At 38.3% G+C, this 21,685-nt stretch overlaps 2 protein-coding genes and 1 pseudogene across 4 annotated transcripts; 2 read left to right on the top strand and 1 right to left on the bottom strand.

Moving 5' to 3' along the window:
• Positions 1-428: 428 nt before the first annotated feature.
• On the top strand, positions 429-8,243 carry LOC113674229 (multidrug and toxin extrusion protein 2). The gene is made up of 16 exons (XM_089199763.1): positions 429-515; positions 1,106-1,605; positions 2,060-2,102; positions 2,610-2,654; positions 2,762-2,859; positions 2,991-3,097; positions 3,342-3,455; positions 4,347-4,414; positions 4,704-4,812; positions 5,583-5,658; positions 5,862-5,931; positions 6,377-6,512; positions 6,618-6,655; positions 6,914-6,970; positions 7,116-7,218; positions 7,732-8,243. The coding sequence occupies exons 2-16, from the start codon at positions 1,172-1,174 to the stop codon at positions 8,163-8,165; spliced, it is 1,932 nt and encodes a 643-aa protein (XP_089055889.1). The 5' UTR covers positions 429-515; positions 1,106-1,171; the 3' UTR covers positions 8,166-8,243.
• Positions 8,244-8,387: 144 nt separating this feature from the next.
• LOC113674309 (collagen triple helix repeat-containing protein 1-like) lies at positions 8,388-12,091 on the top strand (annotated as a pseudogene).
• A 711-nt stretch (positions 12,092-12,802) lies between these two features.
• On the bottom strand, positions 12,803-21,206 carry LOC113674313 (uncharacterized). Of its 3 annotated transcripts, none has more exons than XM_027190799.2 (11): positions 21,050-21,206; positions 20,373-20,537; positions 19,517-19,610; positions 18,353-18,718; positions 17,852-17,994; positions 15,576-17,069; positions 15,034-15,099; positions 14,689-14,823; positions 14,010-14,087; positions 13,794-13,869; positions 12,803-13,177 (listed from the first exon to the last, which is right to left on the bottom strand). In XM_027190799.2, the coding sequence occupies exons 2-11, from the start codon at positions 20,526-20,528 to the stop codon at positions 13,065-13,067; spliced, it is 2,721 nt and encodes a 906-aa protein (XP_027046600.2). In that variant the 5' UTR covers positions 20,529-20,537; positions 21,050-21,206; the 3' UTR covers positions 12,803-13,064. The 3 variants fall into 3 exon arrangements, with proteins under 3 accessions (XP_027046600.2, XP_027046599.2, XP_089055888.1); XM_027190798.2 differs by lacking the exon at positions 21,050-21,206 and adding an exon at positions 20,844-20,973; XM_089199762.1 differs by lacking the exon at positions 21,050-21,206 and adding an exon at positions 20,844-20,973 and having other exon boundaries at positions 13,045-13,177; positions 13,697-13,869.
• Positions 21,207-21,685: the final 479 nt, after the last annotated feature.

The following is a 21,685-nucleotide window of genomic DNA, read 5'->3' as shown; positions in this document are numbered from 1 at the left end:
AAGTGACAAAAAGTGTAACTTTACATAAATACGTACATTACTACCTTCAACAGGCCAACAATTAAGCCAACAGCTGGAGTTCATGATAATTTCATGAAGTTTTTCTTGGGTGTTAGAGTACAAGCACCATTTTTTTCTTTATTTTCCTTGTGATCTTTGAATCTCTTGGTGAAGAAAAGATTATATGGCTTTCTATACGAGGAAACGCTTTTTTAAGTAAAGGGATAGATGAAAGTTTAGAAGTATTGTGGGAAAACAAGAGGTGCAAATGCAAATAAAATTATATCAAGGAAGCTCATTATTTATTCATATTACTCAAAAACATTTTGGTCCATCAAAAGCCAATGACTAAATACCTGAAAGGTGTTCTAAGTGAAAATACCTGAATTATCAACAACAAAGCCGAGTTTATTCAACAGCTGTTATTCGCTCTGTTTGTCTAGCCCCTACTCTGCAATCAATGTCGACATATCACCGCGTTCTGCGTTGTCGTGGTTGGAATACGCCTTAGTAAGGTAAGATTTCTGTTTTCATCAATTATAAAGCGAGCAAGTCCGTCAAAACAAACTTTTGACATTTCTTCCCGAAATAATAGGAGCTGGCTGCAACTGATTACTAGGATAAATTTTGGTTACAGGAGGGAGCCGGCCTCTGAATTTTTTTCAGCAACCTAACAATCTTGTTTTCGCTTCAAAAACAAAGACAAAATAAACATATTATTTCCTTGGCCAATTAATATGAGGGACAGTATCCGAATAAGTTAAACCAAAGTGAGATCACTGACAAAACCCTACAGTAAACCAAGTGTACAGTTCCCGTGTTTCGGCATAATTTCTCTGTTTAACCGAATTAATTTTCTCAACGAACTGAATCAATGAAGTTCACAAGCCTACTAAAAGTTTGTCATGTTTCACGTCTAAATTAAATAGTGTTCACTAATATTACTACATCAACGCTTTCGAGAAAGAATGGCTACATTTTTCAGCGAGTCAAAACAAGAAGAAAGTTTTATTCCATAATGAACAGCTGCTTTTATTTATTCATGAATATTTCATATATTTTCTTGCTCTTTCGACTTTAACGTTTGCTCTCTTCTTCTTCTCAGGTAAATACCTGAGCTCTCTTGTTGCACTCAGTTTGTAACACGGTGTCTCCAATCAGAAGGAGATCAATGGCTCCAGATAAACATTCCAAAGTTTTCGTCACCAGCCATTTATTTAGCAGAATCTTATCTTCGGAAATCAGACGAGAACTTAAGCAGTTGATAAGCCTATCATGGCTGCCAATTCTCACAAATGTCTTGCATAATACCTTATTTACCATCAGCCTTCTCTTTGCGGGGAGATTAGGCGAACAAGAACTAGCAGCGACAGTTTTATCCACTTCGTTTATTGGAGTTACTGGAACATTTCTCGGCTCTGGCTTGATCACTGCTTTAGAAGTTTTATGCACGAAGGCTTTTCGGAACAGAAGCTATCGACTTGTGGGGATAACGTTTCAGAGAGGAGTTTGGCTTCTAGGGATTTCTGTGCTGTTTGTTTGGGCCATTTGGACTAATGCAGAACTGCTGCTGCTGATAATCAAACAGAAAAGAGAAATAGTCAGGTTCTTAAGCTGATTCTCATCTTTTTGTCTGTTAAGTGTTGTTAATTCAAACACTTGCGTGCTTGTACGCATACATGCACAGCTAGCCAGTCGCAGTTTGAGGGCTTTTCGGCCAATATGAATAAAGGAAAATATCTTCAGGAGCCAATGAGAACCCAAAGTGAAAACAACCAAACTGCCTAAAGCGCGGGAAAATGTTGTTTTAGTTTTACATCTGATTGGCTGAGAAAGTGGCGCGAATATCCTGAACCAATCACGGAGCGAAGTGAAAAAAAATGCAACTCCGGATTGCTTTCGACACTCATTTCAAAATTGCTCTATAAGCAATTACAGATTAATTATTGGCAAGTTAACCCGTATTTTCAGCGATACACCGCGGCCGTTATTCTGCTGATAAATCGGGAACAGACAAGCCAAATTAAACGATGCTGAACTATCTATCCTTCTGTTGCAGACTCTCGCAACTGTTTATTTTCGTTTGGTTTCCAGCTTTGGTAGTGAGTATCACTTTTCTAATAATCTACACTCTTCTTCAACGCTGCCTTTATTGTTGGCAATGATCATTATTGGAAGCTAGTTGTAGTATGTTGCTATCCCTGAGTTTTGATTGGCCCTCAGGCCATGGTTTATGAGTTCACATACTATGGACTACTAAAAATCGTGTCTCTTTTTGGAATAGATTTTGAGACAATGCTATTCGCACTCGTTAAATAAAACTGCTTATAGCGCCTTGATGGTTTTTCAATAAGTCAAAAACAACGTGCGCTCATAGATTAATTAGTAATGAAGATAATTTTTTAAATTTTTTTTCAACGGCACCAAATCCTGAAGCTCTTGGCCGCTTCATAATGACATTAAAAGATCTCTTCTCAAAGAGAAAAAAGGAGAACAGAAAAGAAGAAAATGGGATAAAAACGAACACCGCGAATTCATTGGTAAAAAGTGATGAGATATATTACTTGAATATAGGATTTTAAAAAAATAATTTGTTTACCCATTTTCAGGCAGATTTTGCGTTTGTTTTTATTCAAAGATATCTCCAGATACAGGTGAGCTAAAATGATTAGAACCAAAACTTTTTAAAACAAAAATTTTCCATTAGAGAGCGTCACCTTCCTGTAATACCAGCGTTTTTTCCTTTCGTTAATTTTTGCAGGGTGTTTTCAAGCCTGTCATTTACACCGTTGCTACCGCAAACATTATGCATGTTGGGATCAATGCTGTATTAATTCATGGATTACAGATTGGTTTCCTGTAAGCCTTAATTTATATGAATAATGGTCTAAATCACCCTTCTCCTAATGTAAATTGCTGTGCTCTCAATTCAGTGATGGTCATATTCTTTATGCAGCAGTTCCTAATAGCTGGTGTTACATTCCTTCTAGGGGCGTGGCCCTAGCGTCATGCCTTACACACTGTCTGTTCCTCGGCCTCTCTTCGTTTCTCTACCTCTTTTTCTCAAAGCTTTACCACAGAACCTGGCCTTCAGAAGGTAAGAAAGCGACTGTCTTAGTAGTATATCATTTTTTATGGAATTGTCCGAGTCCTTAACATTATTTTCAAGGAACAACTTGTTATCAAGGTCATTACTAGAGGAAGAGGAGGACCTGCAGAATAAGAACATGCCCATCGATATGTAAGACCCAATTTTATGTATCTGTGGGCGAAAAGTTTTTTTTTTTCTCATTCTGTTTGAATTTCAACGTGCTTTATAACCTCCAACTATTGATTACAAGGCTGGACGATAGAAAGCCTGCAGCATTGGAATCAGTTCACCATGTTGGCTGCACCAGGCACGCTTATGCTATGTGTTGAATGGTGGAGCTTTGTTGTGGGAATTTTTCTAATGGGTAAGTATGTATCCTCATTGTACGAAAGGAGGAAAAACAGAGATTATTCCATGGAAAGAGTGCGCGAACGATTTTTAATTTACAAGTTGCAAACCATTAAAAAAACAAGCGAACGAGCGAGCGCAGTGAACAAGGGAGTCAGTATATATTTCATTTCAGTCAGTATGTACTTGAGTTCATATATAGATAATGAGTATGTCATTCAGTACTGAGCACTCCGTATATACTAAGTGTTTTACTGATGCTCAGTCAGTACGTATTTTATTTCATACATACTGAGATTTCTTCACATCTCAATTCAAAGTTTGGAAGCAAACGACTGTGAAAATACATCGTTCGTCTTCACAGTACTTCACAGTGTGAATCTCAGTATGTATGATATAATCATTATTCTTCGATATCAAAAATTTTTTAATCTGATTGGTTCTCAATATCTCACAGGTGAGGCTTTAACGAGAAATTAAATGTCAGACGGTTTTAGGGGCTAACAGATTAAATTATTTCATGCAGCAGCTAAATTGCCCATTTTAACCTGTTGCGTTACAACACTTTGTTGTTGAAGTGGTCAAATTATATAGTTCAAAAGGTCAGTAGATTTCGGTAACAATGCAACACTACTCGATTAAGAAAATATGTATATCTTGAGTGTTTCTTAATTTAACCTTGAAGGCGAAAATTAATTGAATCGGAATTGATAAGCAAAGCGTATGGTTTCATCCCTAGGAAAACAATATCTAGTTTCTAAAATTTGTAATACAATAATTATCTCAGAATTTTTTCATTTCATCTATATTCAATAAGTAAGTTTCTTGCAATAGATAGACCCTATGCAGAAGTCTACTACCATTGCCCTTATATTGTACCAATGTCTACGCGTGTCGTGTCTTGCAGGAACGCTTGGACAAAAGCAACTGGCGGTCCATGGTATATTGATGCAGTTCTCAAGCTTTGTATATATGGTGAGTGAGTTATATAGCCATAATCGCGGAAAAAACGCTGCCGTTTAATGATTTCATTTCAGTCTTAAAAAAACCGGTATTTCAACGCCAGAAGGAAAGACAAATATCTCTTGAGAACAGCATCCTTTGATAAAGCAACCCACAATCGAAATTTCAGCCAGTGGAAAGATCGCGACTTTCCATGACAATACGTTTCTCCATGTAATAGGTCTTTTCAAAGGTCTGCTATTGTCAATGTCTCCTTTGGTCTTACTTGATTCTCTAACACAAGGGAAATCGTTTCTTTCAGATTTCTATAGGTTTTTCTCATGCTGTTACTGTTAGAGTAACGAATGAATTGCGAAAAGGCGACCACACCAGAGCGAAAAATGTTGTAAACATTTCTTTGGTGGCAGTTTGTAAGTATCTTTAAATTTCTCTGGTAAATCAGATGGATAGGCACGTCGATTAGCATTTTTAATACGATAATTTCTTCGTCCCGTTGACGGATTCCGCTGACGTATATATTTGAATTTTAGTCGCCGCCTTAGTCTGAGAGGTTACAACTATTCTATTCGCACGTCCTACCATGCACTCAGATGCGTGTGGTAAGATAAATTCACTGCACAAACTTACCACCTCCCTATTCATTATTACCTTATTGAAATTGGTGCAAAAAGAATGCAAACATGTCCATTTCTCTTGAAATAGGGTCAGGTACTTTGGTCTCTTAGTACCCATTCCTCGTGAATGTGATGAGGTCTTAGCCCTTTACATCCTAACCCTATTATGCATATTCTCCATAATGTTCTCTATACATTTGTTAAGAAGCTGACAAGGAGAATTTGTTTACTAATCAAGAGCTTCATTAGTTAGTGATCATTTTCTTTCTTCTTGTGACCTTAATGCGTCAATTGGGGGTGATATTGTAAGGAGAAATTAGATGTTTGTCACCGCTCTTAAGGTTCAAAAGGTTAAGAGATCTTGGAACGTGATAAATTTAATAGCAAATTATTTTACCTTTTTTTTTTTTTTGTTGCTCTGTTAATTTTCCGCATAAGTCAAATACGTGAGGCGGAAATTTCCATCAGCTACAGTAACATTACCATCCTCAACTTGGTTCCTAGGTGAATTTGTTAGAGCGAAAGTCCGGGTATTAGGGAATTTTTACATCGTCATCTCTTTCCAGGTTGCTTTTCCATTGTAATGTCGGTGTTTCTTAACAGTCTAAACGAACATCTTGGGAAAGCCTTCACAGACGACAGGTTTGTATTTTGATATTAAGTTACTGCATGGATTTGTCTACCATACAATTGTAGTCGAGTCGAATCGTCACTCTATAATGTGGAATTATTTCTCCGTGGAAATAAAAATATGTCTAAGTTGACTTCAACTGGTCAGGGACCTAAGTTTTCTGAGAAAACCCTTTGATTATAACGAAGCATATGCTCTTCATTTGGTTTTTTAGGGCGATCGCAAGTTTTGTTAGAAAAGTTACTCCAGCGATGACGGGATTTTCATTTTTCCAAAGCCTCCAAGTAAGGGAAACGAAGCGGTATTTCTGCATGCTGAGTGGAATTTGGAGTAAATTTCTTTGTAGAATTTTTTGTGCCGATCGGTCAATTAGTCAGGCTGTTCGATAGTTTGTCGATCTCTGTCTGGACTGTCTGTCTGCTAGTCCATCAGTTTGTTTGCCGTCTGTCTGTGTCTGTTTGTCCGTCTGCCAGTATGTCTGTCTGTCTGTCTCTCACTGTCCGTCTGTCCGTCCATGTGGTCTGTCTGTTTGTCTATAAGTCATTCAGTCTACAGGTCTGTGAGTCGAGGGTTGGTCAGCTCTATGGTCAGTCAAGTAAGAAGTCGGGCTTCGAGTGATATCAATTCCGTCTGTAACATAGCCACGACACTAAATCGCCCTGTTGGGTTCTTCGGTGTGACAGTTATAGCGTATGTCTTTGAAAGACTTTGATTTAATTTGTTTTTTAGGTCATTTGTTGCAGCATCATTCGAGGTACTGGTCGAGCAAAGCTCGCTCTTTTTCTTAACTTCTTTTTCCACTTCTTTGTTTCCGTGCCTTTGGGATCATGTTTCGCCTTCTACGTCTTTGAAGATGAAGTTGAAGGTAAGTTTGATCTGGCCTACTCAATCAAGAGTATATAATAGTTCCACAGTCTTTAATTTTTTCTCCAAATTTTGTCGTAACATTTTTTTATTCTTGATTCTGTAGGTTTCTGGTGGGGTCTTACGACTGGACTCAGTCTGCAGGTACACTGTAAATTCGGCATATTACAAAGTCAGCTCGGATGAAATTAACCATGAACAGTATTCACAGCTGCGTAGAAAAGAAAGATTCACCAAAAGCTCTCATTTATATATGTGTAGAATTCTAATGCTGCCAACATGTCATCTTTAAATGTCCCATTCCACATCAATGGAATGTTCAATTTGACATAAACTAAACCACAAGAGATGTTGTCGCCATTTGACAATTTTTATCATAATAATGATTTTCTTTTCCACCAGTGTCTCTTAATCATTGCCTTAATCAGGAGGATAGATTGGGAACTATATGTTAGGAAGGTGAGAAGAAACAAAAATTATTTATCATTTGTGCTTGTATGCAATTCTAAAGGCTAACTTCGTTCCCAGGTCTTTTATCTTGAAAATCAAGAGTGGCCCTAAGAACGAGGTTGCTCAAAGGCACATTTTGTACTGTCTTTCTCAGGCCCGTCGTAGGTTGACTCGACAACGACTTAGGTCACCTCTCGAATGGAGCACTGGAACTGGACAAGAATACGAAGAGAGCAAGCTTGTTCCTTCAGAGCCAGGTGCAATTTGTATCATTCTTCGCCATCCTTTAACCTTTAACCCCTAAGAGTCACCAGAATCTAATTCCTGCTCTCAGTATTCCCGCTGAATCTAATGTTAAGGCTTTGAGAATGAAGGAAATGATCACCAACAACAAGACAAGCACTTGATTGTTAAACACATTCTCCCCATCGGTACCATAGGAAATGTACAGAGAACAATGTGGAGAATATGCATTTCAATATCAGGTGTAAAGGCTGTTATTAAAATCATCCTCGCTCTCTTCTGTTTTATCCCAACTCTTTGTCGCTTTGCTTTCTATTAAGAGGCGATTTCCCGTGTTTCTTAAGTTGATTGTTTGATTTAAACCATATTTTCAGAGCTAAAATCATAGGAGATGTGAGGTAAACAATGGGAAGAATTGACTTCTAGATCATAGGTGGAAGCAAAATGAAAGAGATTAAGGGTTCGCAAAGCTAAGATATTGATTATTTTTTTCATGCTGATATTTTCCAAATTACATTTTATCTCAGATCTCATCGTTACCTGGCTTTCCAGAACCTCATCGTTATTTTCAGTAAACACGAACAGCTTACGAGAATTTAGAAATCCAACAAACCCTGTCATGTCCTGGATCTACCGCTCGTCGTCTCTTCTTAGCCTCAATAACATTCCGCTTAGGGCCATGAACACGGACCAAGAGCAAGTCCTTCTCGAGGATGGGCCTTTGCGACAAGATTGCTCAACCGTATCTAAGCAACATATTAGTGTCCATGGGAACAAGCTAACTTTAAAGGAGAAGCGCAAGTTAATACTGCGCAGACTCGTATGGTTGATGTTTGCGGTATTTTTGTTGCTTACCGCCATACTTGTGCGAGTTAAATTCCCAGCACCAGAAGAACAAGAACAGGAAGTGTTAAGGGATGCCAGTGTGACGGAGCTATCGATAAATTCAACGAGGAACTAAGTCGAAGCGACAAAGCATGGCAATTTTCCGCCAAATACCAGAAGCATGAAGAGAAATTCAATAAATTATCCAGTCAGATACGTGTTGCACTTTTTTTTAATTAGGCTCATCGATCTTAGTTTTGAAGTCATTAAGTTAAGCAGAAACCTGCTCATTCGAATTACTTGTTACTTTTTCAAGCAAAAATAACCTCCTGTAAGATTGACTAGACCCTAACTTCTTTGTCTGAGTTTCTTGATGATTGTGCAGTTCCAGTTGTTCTCAGCCGTCGCTGCAGGCCCACAGGGACCACTGGTAAATAATTTTTTTTTCCTTTGATTCCGTCTTAAGAGTACCCTCTCGGTTTTTCCAGGCCCTAAAGTGCTCTTATTTTGTCTTCAAAGTGTCCCGTGGACTAGTAACGAATTGGCGGATAATGACGTAGAAAAATGTGAAAAATCTTCGTTGACTCCTACAAAATCTCCCACATCCCTTTGAATTTTGTATCAGTCAGCGTTGAAATACTCTTGAAGTAATGTCCGATAGCGATGTATACCTACCTTCAGCAAGTTCTACCGAGAGTTGTTATACATCGTACTCAAGTAGTAGAGAAGAAATGGAAGTTGTGAGTACGGTTCAGCCCTAAGAAGGAGAACCCCGTACATCAAACGAAGATTTCGACGAAGACTGATAAAGACAGTTTCTCCCTTACGGTGTACGGTGTTCTCCCTTACGGTGTTCAGTTCAGTTCCCGTCACTGAATATTTAGTTTATTGCGTTTGTGTTTTGTTTTCTTTGGCAAAATCTATGTTAGGAATGGGTAGCGGTGTTCGTTTCTTTTGCCATAACATTTTATTCCTTCGCACTATGTGAGGCGAAGGTTCCTCGGTCAGCGCTGTAGAGTTTCGTTGTTGTGAAATTTCCTTGGTAAACCAAAAACTAACTTTTAAAGAAAGAATCATCTGTATCACGAGGCACGATGATTTTTCAACTAGAAGTCATCGGGAAGTTTCACTGCAAGTTGCTCTTTTTCTCAGAGATTGCAAAGGCAAAAGCTATCGTCGCGGTTGTCGGGCCGGCCAAACCGAACGGGAAACGAGTGAGTTTATAGTCATCTGATTCAAGTTCATCTCAAATAGGGATTTTAATAGAGAAAAAATTCTTTAGTTTAGGTGCAGCATTGCCATAAGACCCATTCCGCTCAAAGATGATAACTGACATCAGTATTTTAAATGATTATTTCATTTGTATCGACTTTCACACGTCACTTGGATTCGCTACTATATTTGTGTTTCTTTATTTATCTCGTTGCAGTGCTGTGATCACAATGAAATTGCTACTGTTGCTACTTTTAGTTTCTTGAGGGCAGGGGGGAGTTGATGACTCGTGGGATGGATTTTCGGAATCCTATATTAGGAGAATACACTGCCCTTTCGAGCTTGTGTTTATGCCAGTATCCGCCGGAGGTTTCGCACTGCCGTTCATGCAACGGGATATTAGCCAGGAAAGCTCAGGAAAGGGCTCGAACTTCATTGCAAATGATGCATTTCTGTTATTATAATATGATGGAAACTACAATTGGTAGGATTTTCTTACAATGAGAAAAGTGCAAATACAGTCATGTGGAAAGACGAGGAGTGTGAGTACATCTCAAACCGCGCGTGAAATAAGCAACAATCATATGAGAAGCTCACAATTCTTCACTTGCGAAATGTCAGCCGAAAAAAGTTTTGAACAATCGTGTACGGTGTGGGAACGGGCCTTAATCAGCATTCTTTTTAGCTGAATTATTTGGTTATCTTCCCCTGAATTGACTAGTGGTATGTGTTCGTAACAGGCGTCTTCGAAGCCGGTACGGAGCATAAGGCTGACGACATTGAAGAGTAAAGTCTCCTCGATGTCGACAATCGAGACGCGTCTATTTTGGCCATACAGCTACACCCTTTGGAAAGTGGTAAATAGGAATACCCGTTATACGAATATTATTCTTGTAGCTAACATTATTTGGCGCTCCGGCCACGCAATACGTTCGTCTTTTCTTCTAGATTTCTCCTTTCTCCACCATAGTTGACGTAGAAAACTGCGAAGACACGTCGGCACAGCTATGTAACATGGTCATTTTGGCCGCGCGCTTATGGGGACGCTTTTTGGCCGCCAAATCGTACTTTCGATGCACAAAAAAGTGAACATGGAGAACTCACTAGGCGCCAATGACGGTTATTCCTACTTTTAAATACAACTATCAACCAGAACATACAAAAAAAATCGTGTCATAGGTACTTTAATTAAAACAAAAATAGACAACGCTGACCTCATATTATGTGCCTTTTCATATGAGGAAGAGGTGACAGTCGCCTGCAGTTTTTTTCCCATTTTTTTAGAAAGAAAGAAAGCTGGGGGCTATATTATGGCATTCTGAGTCATTTTCGGTAGCGCCGAAAATTATCTCCTATTTGATACAAATGAAATAATTAAGTTTGGTAAAATTGAAGAAGAAAAACAAAAAACCGAAGAGGTCAATGCAAACCAAGAGGGAAGAAATAAGGATGATTTGGAATGGAACAGAGAGCTCCATTTTTCAAGATACAAAAAAAAATCGTCTGCTACCGGAAATTACACATTTATTTGCATTAATATTTATTGCTACATCTTCAGGGCGGGACACAAAAATATCCAAAGGCAACTCTCAAGATCACGTTTACGTTTCACCTAATCACAACATACACTCAGAGTAGACGTTAACATCATCAATAGCCAATGAGCACTTAAAGCGCTTACGGGCAAACTACTTGAAGCGCGGGAAAACACGGGTGACCCAGTCGCGACTGGTTTTCATCTTAAATCTGATTGGTTGAAAAGGAGGTAATAGCAGATTACTTTTGCCGCTCAATGCTGAAATTTGTTCTTATCAAAGCACGACACAATAACCCCGGCCATGGCTAATAACAAATTGAGACTCGATCTGTGGTCAGGGTGGCACACAGGCAACTCTCAAAAAAAAAAAAAAGCCAAAACTTAATTGAAAAAGCTCTCCTTCAAATTTTAAAATGTGATGACTTTCATCGCGTGTTTTTGTTTCTCACCCTTCAACTCATAAAATGGTGTCCAATTCAAACATTTTCCCATTTTAGGATAATTCACAATGTTGCAGATGTTCTCACGGCACCCCAGGAAACCCAGGGACTTCAGGAAATCCAGGAATACCAGGCCAGCACGGCGCTCCAGGACAGCAGGGAGCTCGAGGGGAGCCTGGTGCGATTGGAGCACCTGGTCTGCCCGGCAGTTCAGCGGCATCAAACTGGAAACAATGCGCATGGAAGAACGACAATAGCGAATTAGACGACAGCAAAATATCTGTATGTTTTTTGGTATGCCATTTGTATTCCGGCTTCGTGCGCTATTAGAAACTCTGAAATGATCATTGAGTGAAGAAGACTGGCGGTTTGATTGTTGAAATGTTGTGATATTCACGTGATAGCTGGTTTTCAACTGATGGTAACTTTACATTGTGAGGGAAACTATTAAACATTACTCATCATCACATTCATAATAAACAATTTTTTTGAGAACATAATGCGACTTACGTGTCTATCTCCTCTCTCTGATTTTTCAGGTGTGCTCAATTATAAAGAAATAGGAAAAAACACATCTCAAAGTCTATTACCAGGGAAATATGAGGGTCATGAGCGCTCGAACCTGCAACCGCTGGTTCTTCATTGTTAACGGTGTAGAATGCTCCATGCCAATCGACACAGCAGTTTACTATGGAGGCGCGTGGAACATTATTCGCGCGGCTACCATTGGGCTACTGCTCAGGGGTCCCAAAGGGCCATGTAATAGTAGGGCTAAACGTGGGTTCCTGTGCTGGATACAAACAAGCGGACGCCTTCACTGGCTAGAACTCCGTGAGTAGGATCATCGTGGAAGAAGTGGAGACGCCCTTCTAAGGACCATTAGAATCCTTACGAGTGTCTTAATTCATAAACTTTCAGTAGCATTTTACATTATAAGCTTTTCATTTAGCGAGTAAAAATAAATTGCGGTATGTTAAAGAATAAAAGTAGAGCATTGCGAGTCTGTTAGGGCAATGGTGATCTCGTTCCCAGATCTCTCACTTACGAAGTATTCAAGAAGAGAACTAGATATACTTCCCAGTAAAAGCCTAACAGAACCAATTTTGTACCAACGTGCACAATACTTTCCACTGGTTGCATTCTCCGTCAGAAAGCGGAACAGAACTGGATAGAGACAAATGCTGTTGTTATGATAGTCTAACTATAATCTCACGCCACAGACGCGCTCTTGTTTTACCTGTCATTTCCCACCTCACTTAGCCACTCACTCCTTTTTATTTGGATCAAGCAACGCTCTAGCATCAAGTAACGACGTACCTACTAACGCAAACACGTTAATTGCGCAATACTGGGATATGAAAGTCGAACGCCTTGCTCGGGGTACACACTCATTGCCGTCTCTAGTTCCTTTACGAACTTTCTGGCGAAAGCAAATTCCCACCCCTATCCCACCCCACCCCCAACCGACAACCTACAAGCCATCCTGTGAGTTGTCGTATCCCAGTTGACAAGAAACGGAAATCACCCGACTTTTAAAAAAACATTTTTTACAATTATATCATCTTATTAAACGTTCAACGACAGTTTCCTTTACAAATCTTTACCATTCCCTTTGAGGGAAAGTATCATAATATGGACGAGTGAAAACAGTTTATGGAAAACGGGCTGAGTAAAATATGTAAAGCACACAGAAATGAATAGGGTAGTTTTGTTATTTGTGTTTATGTTTTCTAGTTGGATTTTTTGTTTTCGGTTCATAATTCTAGTACGTCGAAAAAGCCGCGCAACTGTCTCCCTTCTATGATGACAGCTTTCAACTATTTCCGGTTCTCCGGTTGGTTTGTATTCAGTCCATGGCACACAAAACCTCTTCATAATAATCCCTAAACTTGGGAGGCAGGAGGTCAAAGTCTTCGCTCACGTACATCCCAGTTTTCGTCACACATGTACTATCCTCAGCTAAATCAAAACCATAAAAGACACAAAATTAGTTGAGAGCCAAAAGTCAGTTTCAGCTTGTACGAAAAAAAGAGATGCTGAAAGCCGAAATGACAAAAGAAACGTTTGAAGGATGTGCAAGGTAAAATACAAAACATCAGGGCGGGAAACGACAGGAGTTGTCTTTCGCGTAACACATTTTTGGCGGGAAAACAACGGGAACTACCTTTCGCGTAACACATTTTGGGCGGGAAAACAACGGGAACTATCTTTCGCGTAACACATTTTTGGTGGGAAAACAACGGGAACTATCTTTCGAGTCGCACATTTTGGCGGTAAAACAACGGGAAGGTTTCAAATAACTAAGAGCTACAAATCCGTTTAATGAATGTTGCACGTTTACAGTCAGGGGTCTCAAGGATTTATGACACGTTCAATCAATCATGGCTTGAAATTAACAAGAGCAACATCTACGACGGGCGTAGCACATCATATATCAAACTGGGAACACTAAGACAAAAACGGAAAATGAGACATTACATGTATGTGAGTATGCTACAACTGACAAGATCCTCAGGTTTAGGCGGCTGATTGTTGCAGTTAAAAATACTATTAGTAAAGATGGTGCTCTCCTCACTTTTATTTTCCCTCCATAAGCTTTCTGATGCAACGATCGTCTCAATTTCTCGTTTATGCCGGTTCAGCATCTGTGTCTGAAATAAAGAAAGAAAACACTACAGGCAAAGGAGAAAATAACGACCTTGTGGAGTTTATTTTCAACAAAAACGTCATGAAACTCAACGGAATAGAAAGCACAGTAGCTTTTATAGGCCTCAACAGAACGCAGCCCTACCTTAAGCCTGCTGAACTTGTTCAAAATCTTGTCCACCTCTAGCTTAATGGATATATTCGGCTCCTTTTCTACACTAAGCTGTAATGAATTGATCAAAGTTGTTTTTTTTTTTTAATTCTTTGTTGTTCTTGAAAAATACTGTGTATTTAACAGGAGTAGCTAATATTAAATTTTTAAACTCCGAATATTGCATTTCTAGTGTTCTGGTTGGTTCACTCCACGCCGGTTACCAGCTCATATTTCGAGTCACCTTATAAGTAAATGCACTGCGCAAACTGTTGCGGGGCTGGAAAAAGGCTTTAAATACCCAAACGTCCAGAATTTAAAGAAATTTATAAAACAATTATTTCATACGCGCCTGTTGGATACGAGATAGGTTACAACCAACTCGGCGACTGCTTATCATCTAATCATGGAAAAATCTTTATTTATTCAAGAGAAACCGAAGCCAAAACCGAAGCTGTGTGGATTGAAGCAGTTTGCCCCTACAAAACCCACCACTCAACGAGTTTTCGACGGGTGCATTTAAAAATGGCGACGCGGTGCAATTTTTCCAACATAAATTATACTAACCAACGCGTTTACCTGAACAGATACAGTAGGCTAGGCTGTCTATAATTCTTCTCTTGCACTCCCATAAATTTTGTATGAAAGAAAGTAAACAGTGCATAAACAGTACCTTTATTCCAGGAGCTCGCATCTGTGATGAGATCACCGTACAGGCACTGAACGGTATTTGATATCCAGCTGATTTACGAGCAACGCCTCCATACAGCCGGACCAACTCTTGCTCTAAAGTCATGCGTAGCTTGACCTAATAAACAGAAGAACCAAAACAAGTACACTTAACAAATTCAGTTGTGCCAATCAGTGCAAAGGAACAAAGCAAGCAAAGATGATAAAGAGTTTAAATATTATCAGTCATCGCACTGGACAGTTTTGTGTCAGTGGCCAAGCAAAAGCAGTTCTTTTGTAACCCTTGCAATGAAAAAATGGAAAAGACAAAGTCTAGCGGTCAACTTACCTTTTCCGTGTCATGTTGAGACATAAGCCTTGCCAAACGGTTTCCCTTTGTTGAATCATCCATGATCTGCATGGACAAAATAAAAAATGGAATGATGCTGATGACAATTATTATAATGATTATGATTACGAGTACCTTCTCCGGGGAATATACCTGCACTGGGACCCTTACTACTAATGGGGATAATTTGTGCTGAACTACCATTCAAACCAGTCGGATCCAATCCTTCTTGCTTCATGCAGTAGAGGCCAGGATAAGTTCTGTCATGTATATACAAATAGCATATACCACAAAAGTGAATAGTGCATTTTGCAGATTCTGGTTGGCTAGTTTGGAAGTGAATAACAAGTACTATTCACCTCTGAGCAACCAATGAGACAAACTTTCCGACCATTTTTTGGTATATTAAAAGATATCAACCAATTTTTGGGTATCTGTAGAGTATATACTAAAAAAAATTATTCACTTCATTGCTGGTGCAAGTGGTAGATATTTATCTTGCCTCTTTGCAACTTGGTAAACATCCACCATTATTTACCTACCCTATCTGAAAAAGATTTTGATCCATTGCCTTTGCTGTTTATAAGGAAATCATCAAAACCTGGGACACTCAAATGTAAGGTGGACATGTTGTATCGGTATTTAGGTAGGTCTGACCTCCAGGAGGAATTTTGAATGTGGCTCGTACATTCCTCTTTGGTCTGACTGCAGTGGCTATTGGTTACATCCAAGGACCTTGATATCTTCTTCTTTCTGATAGACCGTGTTCCTTTCTCTGCCGTGGCTCCATCCTTCTTCCTCTCACTTCTTGTCTTCATTTTTGTGAAATTGGCATTTGGTTGCTGATCAACAACGTCCCTCTCAGTTTCTTCAGCACTTACTTCTTGATGAGGTAAAACTTGATCATCTTCTTTAGGCTCAGGTGTTTTGTAAAGGGAAGAATCCTCAGATGGTTTTTCTTTGTGGTAATTGTTACTGTAAAGCTTTGAGGCAAGATCTACAGAGGCAAGTTTCTGTGGAGAGTCCACATCAGAAAATCCATTTAACAACCCCTTACTGTTCAAAGATTTATCTGTTTTTGATTCATGTCCACCATTTGTTTTTGACTTTCTTTTATCAAATGGTGCTTCAACATCTAACTTTTGGCTGGTTTCTAGGTATGAAGAGATCTCAGTCATTGCCTTATCAAGACACTCATTCAATTTCTCTGGTATAACTGTGTCCTCCTCATATTCTGATGTCACAGGCAGACCAAGTTTTTTGGTTGTCAACTGTTTAATATTCATCAGGCCAGGATCAACAGCAATGGGTGGCTCCATCTCTTGAGGACAAGCCTCTTCATTTATGCCTAAATGAGGAGTTAGAGTTTCAAAATCACAACACTGATTAATTTTGTCAGCATCTGCACCTTGGACAATTTTTCTGACTTGCACCTCTTGTGCAACAACAGCGTGGTGAAGAGGCCTCTGAAAATGCCAACCTGCATAATCACTTTCAACTAGCGAATTTTCATTCCTTCCTGCACCTTCTTTTGATGGCAATCTCCTACAAGCTGCTTCCCTTTCATCGATGCAATGGTAAGTATTTCCAGGAAAGTCATAATATGCTGGAAATTGCTGAGTATAGAAATTTTGTTTATCACCACAGTTTCCCCTATTGACTCCAAAGGTGTCTTGTGGAGTTATGTACAGCTCCATTTCCACATCTTTTGGATTCGGAACTGAAACACTTTGGGACAACAGCACTTTAGAGTCTTGCATTTCCATCTCATCAACTAATACATCCTCTCCATTGTTTCTTTGAGTGTAAGGATTATTCGATCCATTGATTTTGATTTCTGGTATACTGAAGTTAGGATCCCTGTGTTGTGCATAGGCAATATTTTCTTGGAACTCCACAGAGTATACATCTCTGTTTCTTTCTTCTGGATTCAGCAAGTAGCGAACTTCTTCAGATCTTGCTAAGGTGAATGTATTGTAGTTTTGAGATGTTTGGAGCATAGGATCTGCCCCATTCTCCAAAAGATACTTAACCACCTGTAAAACAAAGCAAATTAAAATAAAAAATAAGTTCATTCTCATTCATAATTAAACTCACTGTCTCCACATTTTTGCCACAACTTGCCAGAGCACAATCAGAAGCCTATTTACATATACATGAATGCTGCTCTGTCAGGTGGATGATAAACAACAAAGCGTTAGCCATTCTCAATACAAGGTCATTTGTGGAAAATTTCTTGATTAATGGCTGCTAAAATTACTGAAAATGTTATATCGTTTACAGACAGTGACGTTCAAAATTTCTTCAAAGCAGAAGAAAACCAAAATACAAAAAGAAAAATTGCAAGTTACTCGACTTTGGGAATGGAAGTTTTCATCACTGAGAAGAAAGTCAACAACTGGAAGATTTGCCAAATGTCAATTTTGGCTGTGTACCTGAGGAGAGGTTTCTACTGTCGGTACCTAAAAATTCAATAATGGAGAATTCTGAGAATTGAAAGTCATGCCCATTGTTTGTTCTTGTTGTAATTCAACGTATTTTTTCATCTTGAGCCATATCACCAAAGCACTTTATGATTTTTTTTTTATGGTGGACTCTTTCTTTTTTCATTCATTAATAAAGTTGACTTTTAATGTCAGTAAGGGCTTATAGTGTTTGTATGATAAACAAAATAATACATGATTGTTTGTAGATATGGAATTTCTCTTCAAGTGTTTGCCCCCATAATTCACAAGTAAGATATGGAAGCAAACACTCAAAGAGAAATTCCATATCTACCTGCGTCCATATATTATTCTTTATTTCTCAGAGTACAAACCTCCACATGGTCGTTAATTACAGCATCATGCAATGGTGTAATAGCTGTGTAACCTGGACTGTTCACTTCTGCACCGCTCTGGACTAATTCCTGGACAATACTTAGGTTACCACAGTTACAAGCTTCATGGAGGGGTGTCCACCCTTAAAAAACAATAGTATCAATGCTTAACTTTGTGCATGTACCAAACCATAATCAGACCACAGTCCCCTCATTCCTGTAGCAGTCTTCCTGGTCAGATATGGAAATCAAATAGCCAATTTCCAAGTTGCCAAACAAGTTTTTCTCTATGTAGATAGAACAGGTAAGCTGAAACTCACAATCTGTCTTATTCTGTTTAATGTCCAAAGTCTTAGTTCAGTGAATAGAACAAGAAAAGTTGGAAATTTGCACTTTTTCGTGGAATAACAATACTATCTATTTTGGCAAAACTTTTTCCATTTGACAACTGAGCGTGAAGCTTTTGAACTCAATTCACCAGCTCAGCTGTTAAAATCTCACCAGCATTATCCTTGGCATTTACCAATGCTCCAGCTTTTATCAAGGCAACAACATCCTCCAAGTCTCCTCTTATTGCTGCAACATGCAATGCTGTTTCTCCACGCACATTCCTCTTTCGTATCCGTGTCTCAATTTGATTTTCCTTGCTCACATCTTTCTTAGCATTTGTCCTGTTGTAAAGAATTGGCAGCTCATCACTGCTGTTGCTACCAGTTTCAAAATCTTGTTTTGCTTCTCTGGCTGTTACTTCGAGGAGATATTGCAACTGTTGACGTTCTGTCAATGGAAAATTAGGTCTAGAGCTGTCTGTAGGAAGTGAGATTATAGGAGAAGTCTTTGGAGTCTTTGTTGTAGCCTGTCTTCTTGCTGTTAACAAAAATAGTTCAAAAAAGCTGAGTCAAATGCTTTCCAAACTTCAATAATAAGCACCCTCAAAGAAGCACCCACCCCCAAGGCCATGATGGCAAACAAGTGCCTGCCCTCGAATAAGCACCCCCTTCCTCCCTCATTTTCTTATACATACATACATTTTATTACTCAGTATTTACAATTTTTTTGTGCATCCACAGTTAGCTTGAGTGCTATTCAAGGTGAGTTGCATGTTAGACATAAAACCGTTATATAAGTGTTCATAAATTACTTATGATCTAATGATTTTGTCTATAGGATATTCACTGTTACAGAATATATAAATTTACAATACCATATCAGGATTAGAAGTACAAATTTACCTAAGGACTAACTAAGGATATAACATGTTGGCAGCTAAAAAACATGCTACAATTAGTTAAAACATTTCAGAAAAGCTTGACCTTTTGACTGATTTGTCAAGTGTCAATATATGAGTCTTCTAAAATGAGAATGTCAAAGAGTTTTATTGCCTTTTTGAACTCATTTCAAATCAGTACAAGAGTTGTTTTGTCTATCTCCATATGCTCGCAGAGGTCCTTTACATATAATATCATCAGTTCTCTTTTATTTTTATCCTAACTTAAAAAGCACCACCCCCTCCTTTTTAGTGCCCAAGAGCTTATTTGAGGAAATACAATAACTTAGTTTTTTTGCAATTTTTTTTTCACAAAAAAATTGTTTGGTGAAAAAATGGCACTCCATTAATTAGTTACACTGGCAGTATTAGAAAATCAATTAACTAGCATAATGTACCTTTGTTCACAGGAGAATTTTGGCCACTTTGCATAAAAAGTTTTCGTTTTGAAAAAAGTTTTCCTGATTTCTTTTTGTAGGAGTTTATGGGATCCTGAGAATAGAAATACAACAAATAATTCATTTTACTACAAGTCAAATAATACAATCAATAAGACTGCATGGAATATGCCAAACACCTGGAGAGAAAAGGTGCCACACATCAGTGTTTTTCAACAGAGAAGGCTTATTGCTTGCCACAAGAAAACAGAACAATCTTTATACCAAGAGAAAATTTATAGAAACAATTTATTTAAGAAAAATAAAACAAGTCATCATTGTAAATTTCCAAAGTCACAATTTTTTTTTTATCAATAGTGCGATACACCTTGTTCTTCTATACTTTATATACTTATACTATACTCAACTTTCCCTTGTTTCCTAGGAAATGAAAGTAAATTTAAAATATATTGTTTGTTTTAATAAAGAAATGTTTACCCCCAAAGATTTGGAACATGATTTTTCATGTAAAACAATGAGTAATTTATTTTGAAAAATAAACAAAAGAAAGCTTTACATGGAACCAGCTGTTGCATATAAAAGTTTCAAAAATTTCATTGTTTGGGGCTTTTTTTCTACTTCCGTGACGAAATGCAAAACACTGTTCATTGCCTTCGAAATTTAGGCTTCTTAAATGAACACGAAATTATCTAATAATTTAATTTTATTAAGGGAATCTTCCTAAAAGGTAGATTACAAAATAACCAAAATGACTTTGGGAATAGTTTTAAGGCCATGATCGCCAATTGAGCATGTTAAAAATTTATCATCTTAGAACTTATAGGTTAATATACCGCATAAACACACATAAGCTTACTTTGAACGGAGTATTTGGTTCTAGCTCTGAGTCAATCGCGTCCTGAGGCGTGATGTGCAAAGGTCCTGATTCTGTCAAAATCGTGTTGCTGGGTGTACTCGGAGAAGTTGGGATTCCTATTAAACATTTGGAAAATTGATTCCTCTGAGCGGCCATGTTATAGCGCTGAAAGAAAATAATCAATTGGATAAATTGCGAGCACATATAAAACTGTTCATCGCAGATAACAGCTGTGAACTAACAAAAAGCATAGTATAAGTTTCTTTTTCACTATAAGTTTGGAAGACATTAAACGTGAGCCATTTCTTCAATTAATGAAGCGAGGGCATAACAGAGCTGTATCTTTGAATCGAAATACTGAATCTTTGAAGATTAAGTTGCTTAGGGTTAGGGTTTAAAGTTCAACAGCAATCGCCAATACAGAAGCGTAAGCGTACACTCGACAGCGCGGAACTAAATAAATAAGCTTACAGAACGGTTTTGCCATTTGACAAATGTCTGGCAAAACATCATGAGACTTTCTGTTCACCACCCGTTCGCAATCGAAAATTATGCAAGACTGCTGTAAACAAGACGCGCTATTGAAACTGAACCTATTCGCTATCAACCAAAGATGCGTTCAGACATGAATCACTCCACGTAACGAATAAAAATACTCTCCGAAATATAATCATTACCTGATGGATTGTGCATGAATCCGTCTTCCTTTTAATTTCGCGTCTCCTGGCAGCTTCACAGCTAAAAATGTATAATAAGTTGATGATTGACTAAGAAACTCGCTTTCGCTCTGTTGTTCTTTGTTCCTTTCAAGATTATGATTCCCGCCAAAAGGACATATACGGGAATGTTATTCGATGTTTCTGCTGACCGGTGTGAAGCCGGCTCATTGTTAATCGTAAGTCCGCACTGGACATAAAGAAGTGGTTGACGGACAACAAAAGAGCCTCGAATCAATATCCCACAAAACTGCTAAAGTCGAGTACTCGTAGAATTTTTTTGTCGAAATCCTCAAGCACATTTCTACAAATTGTATAAAAATTATTGATATCTCGAGAATATCTCTTGTTTCTGATAAAAATTTAAATAACAAATAGATAAATAAACAGGACCCCTTTTTTTTCTTCTTCAGGGAGTTGGAACAGTATGTAACAGATCGTCTATGAATTAAGACGTAAAAAGAACTGTCATAACAACATAGAGTAGTTACTTCTGATGGTTTATCGGCTGGCATCTTCGCGATAATTCTGGCAAAGAAATGAGTAACTCAGGAAGAATCTGTCTTAGAAGGCAGCGCTGAGCAGGAAATTAGCTAA

Source organism: Pocillopora damicornis, chromosome 3 (genome assembly GCF_964200805.1).
Source record: "Pocillopora damicornis chromosome 3, jaPocDami1.2, whole genome shotgun sequence".
In the NCBI taxonomy this organism is placed as follows: domain Eukaryota; kingdom Metazoa; phylum Cnidaria; class Anthozoa; order Scleractinia; family Pocilloporidae; genus Pocillopora; species Pocillopora damicornis.
The sequence above is the reverse complement of the archived record's forward strand: the minus strand, read 5'-3'. Positions and strand labels throughout refer to the sequence as shown.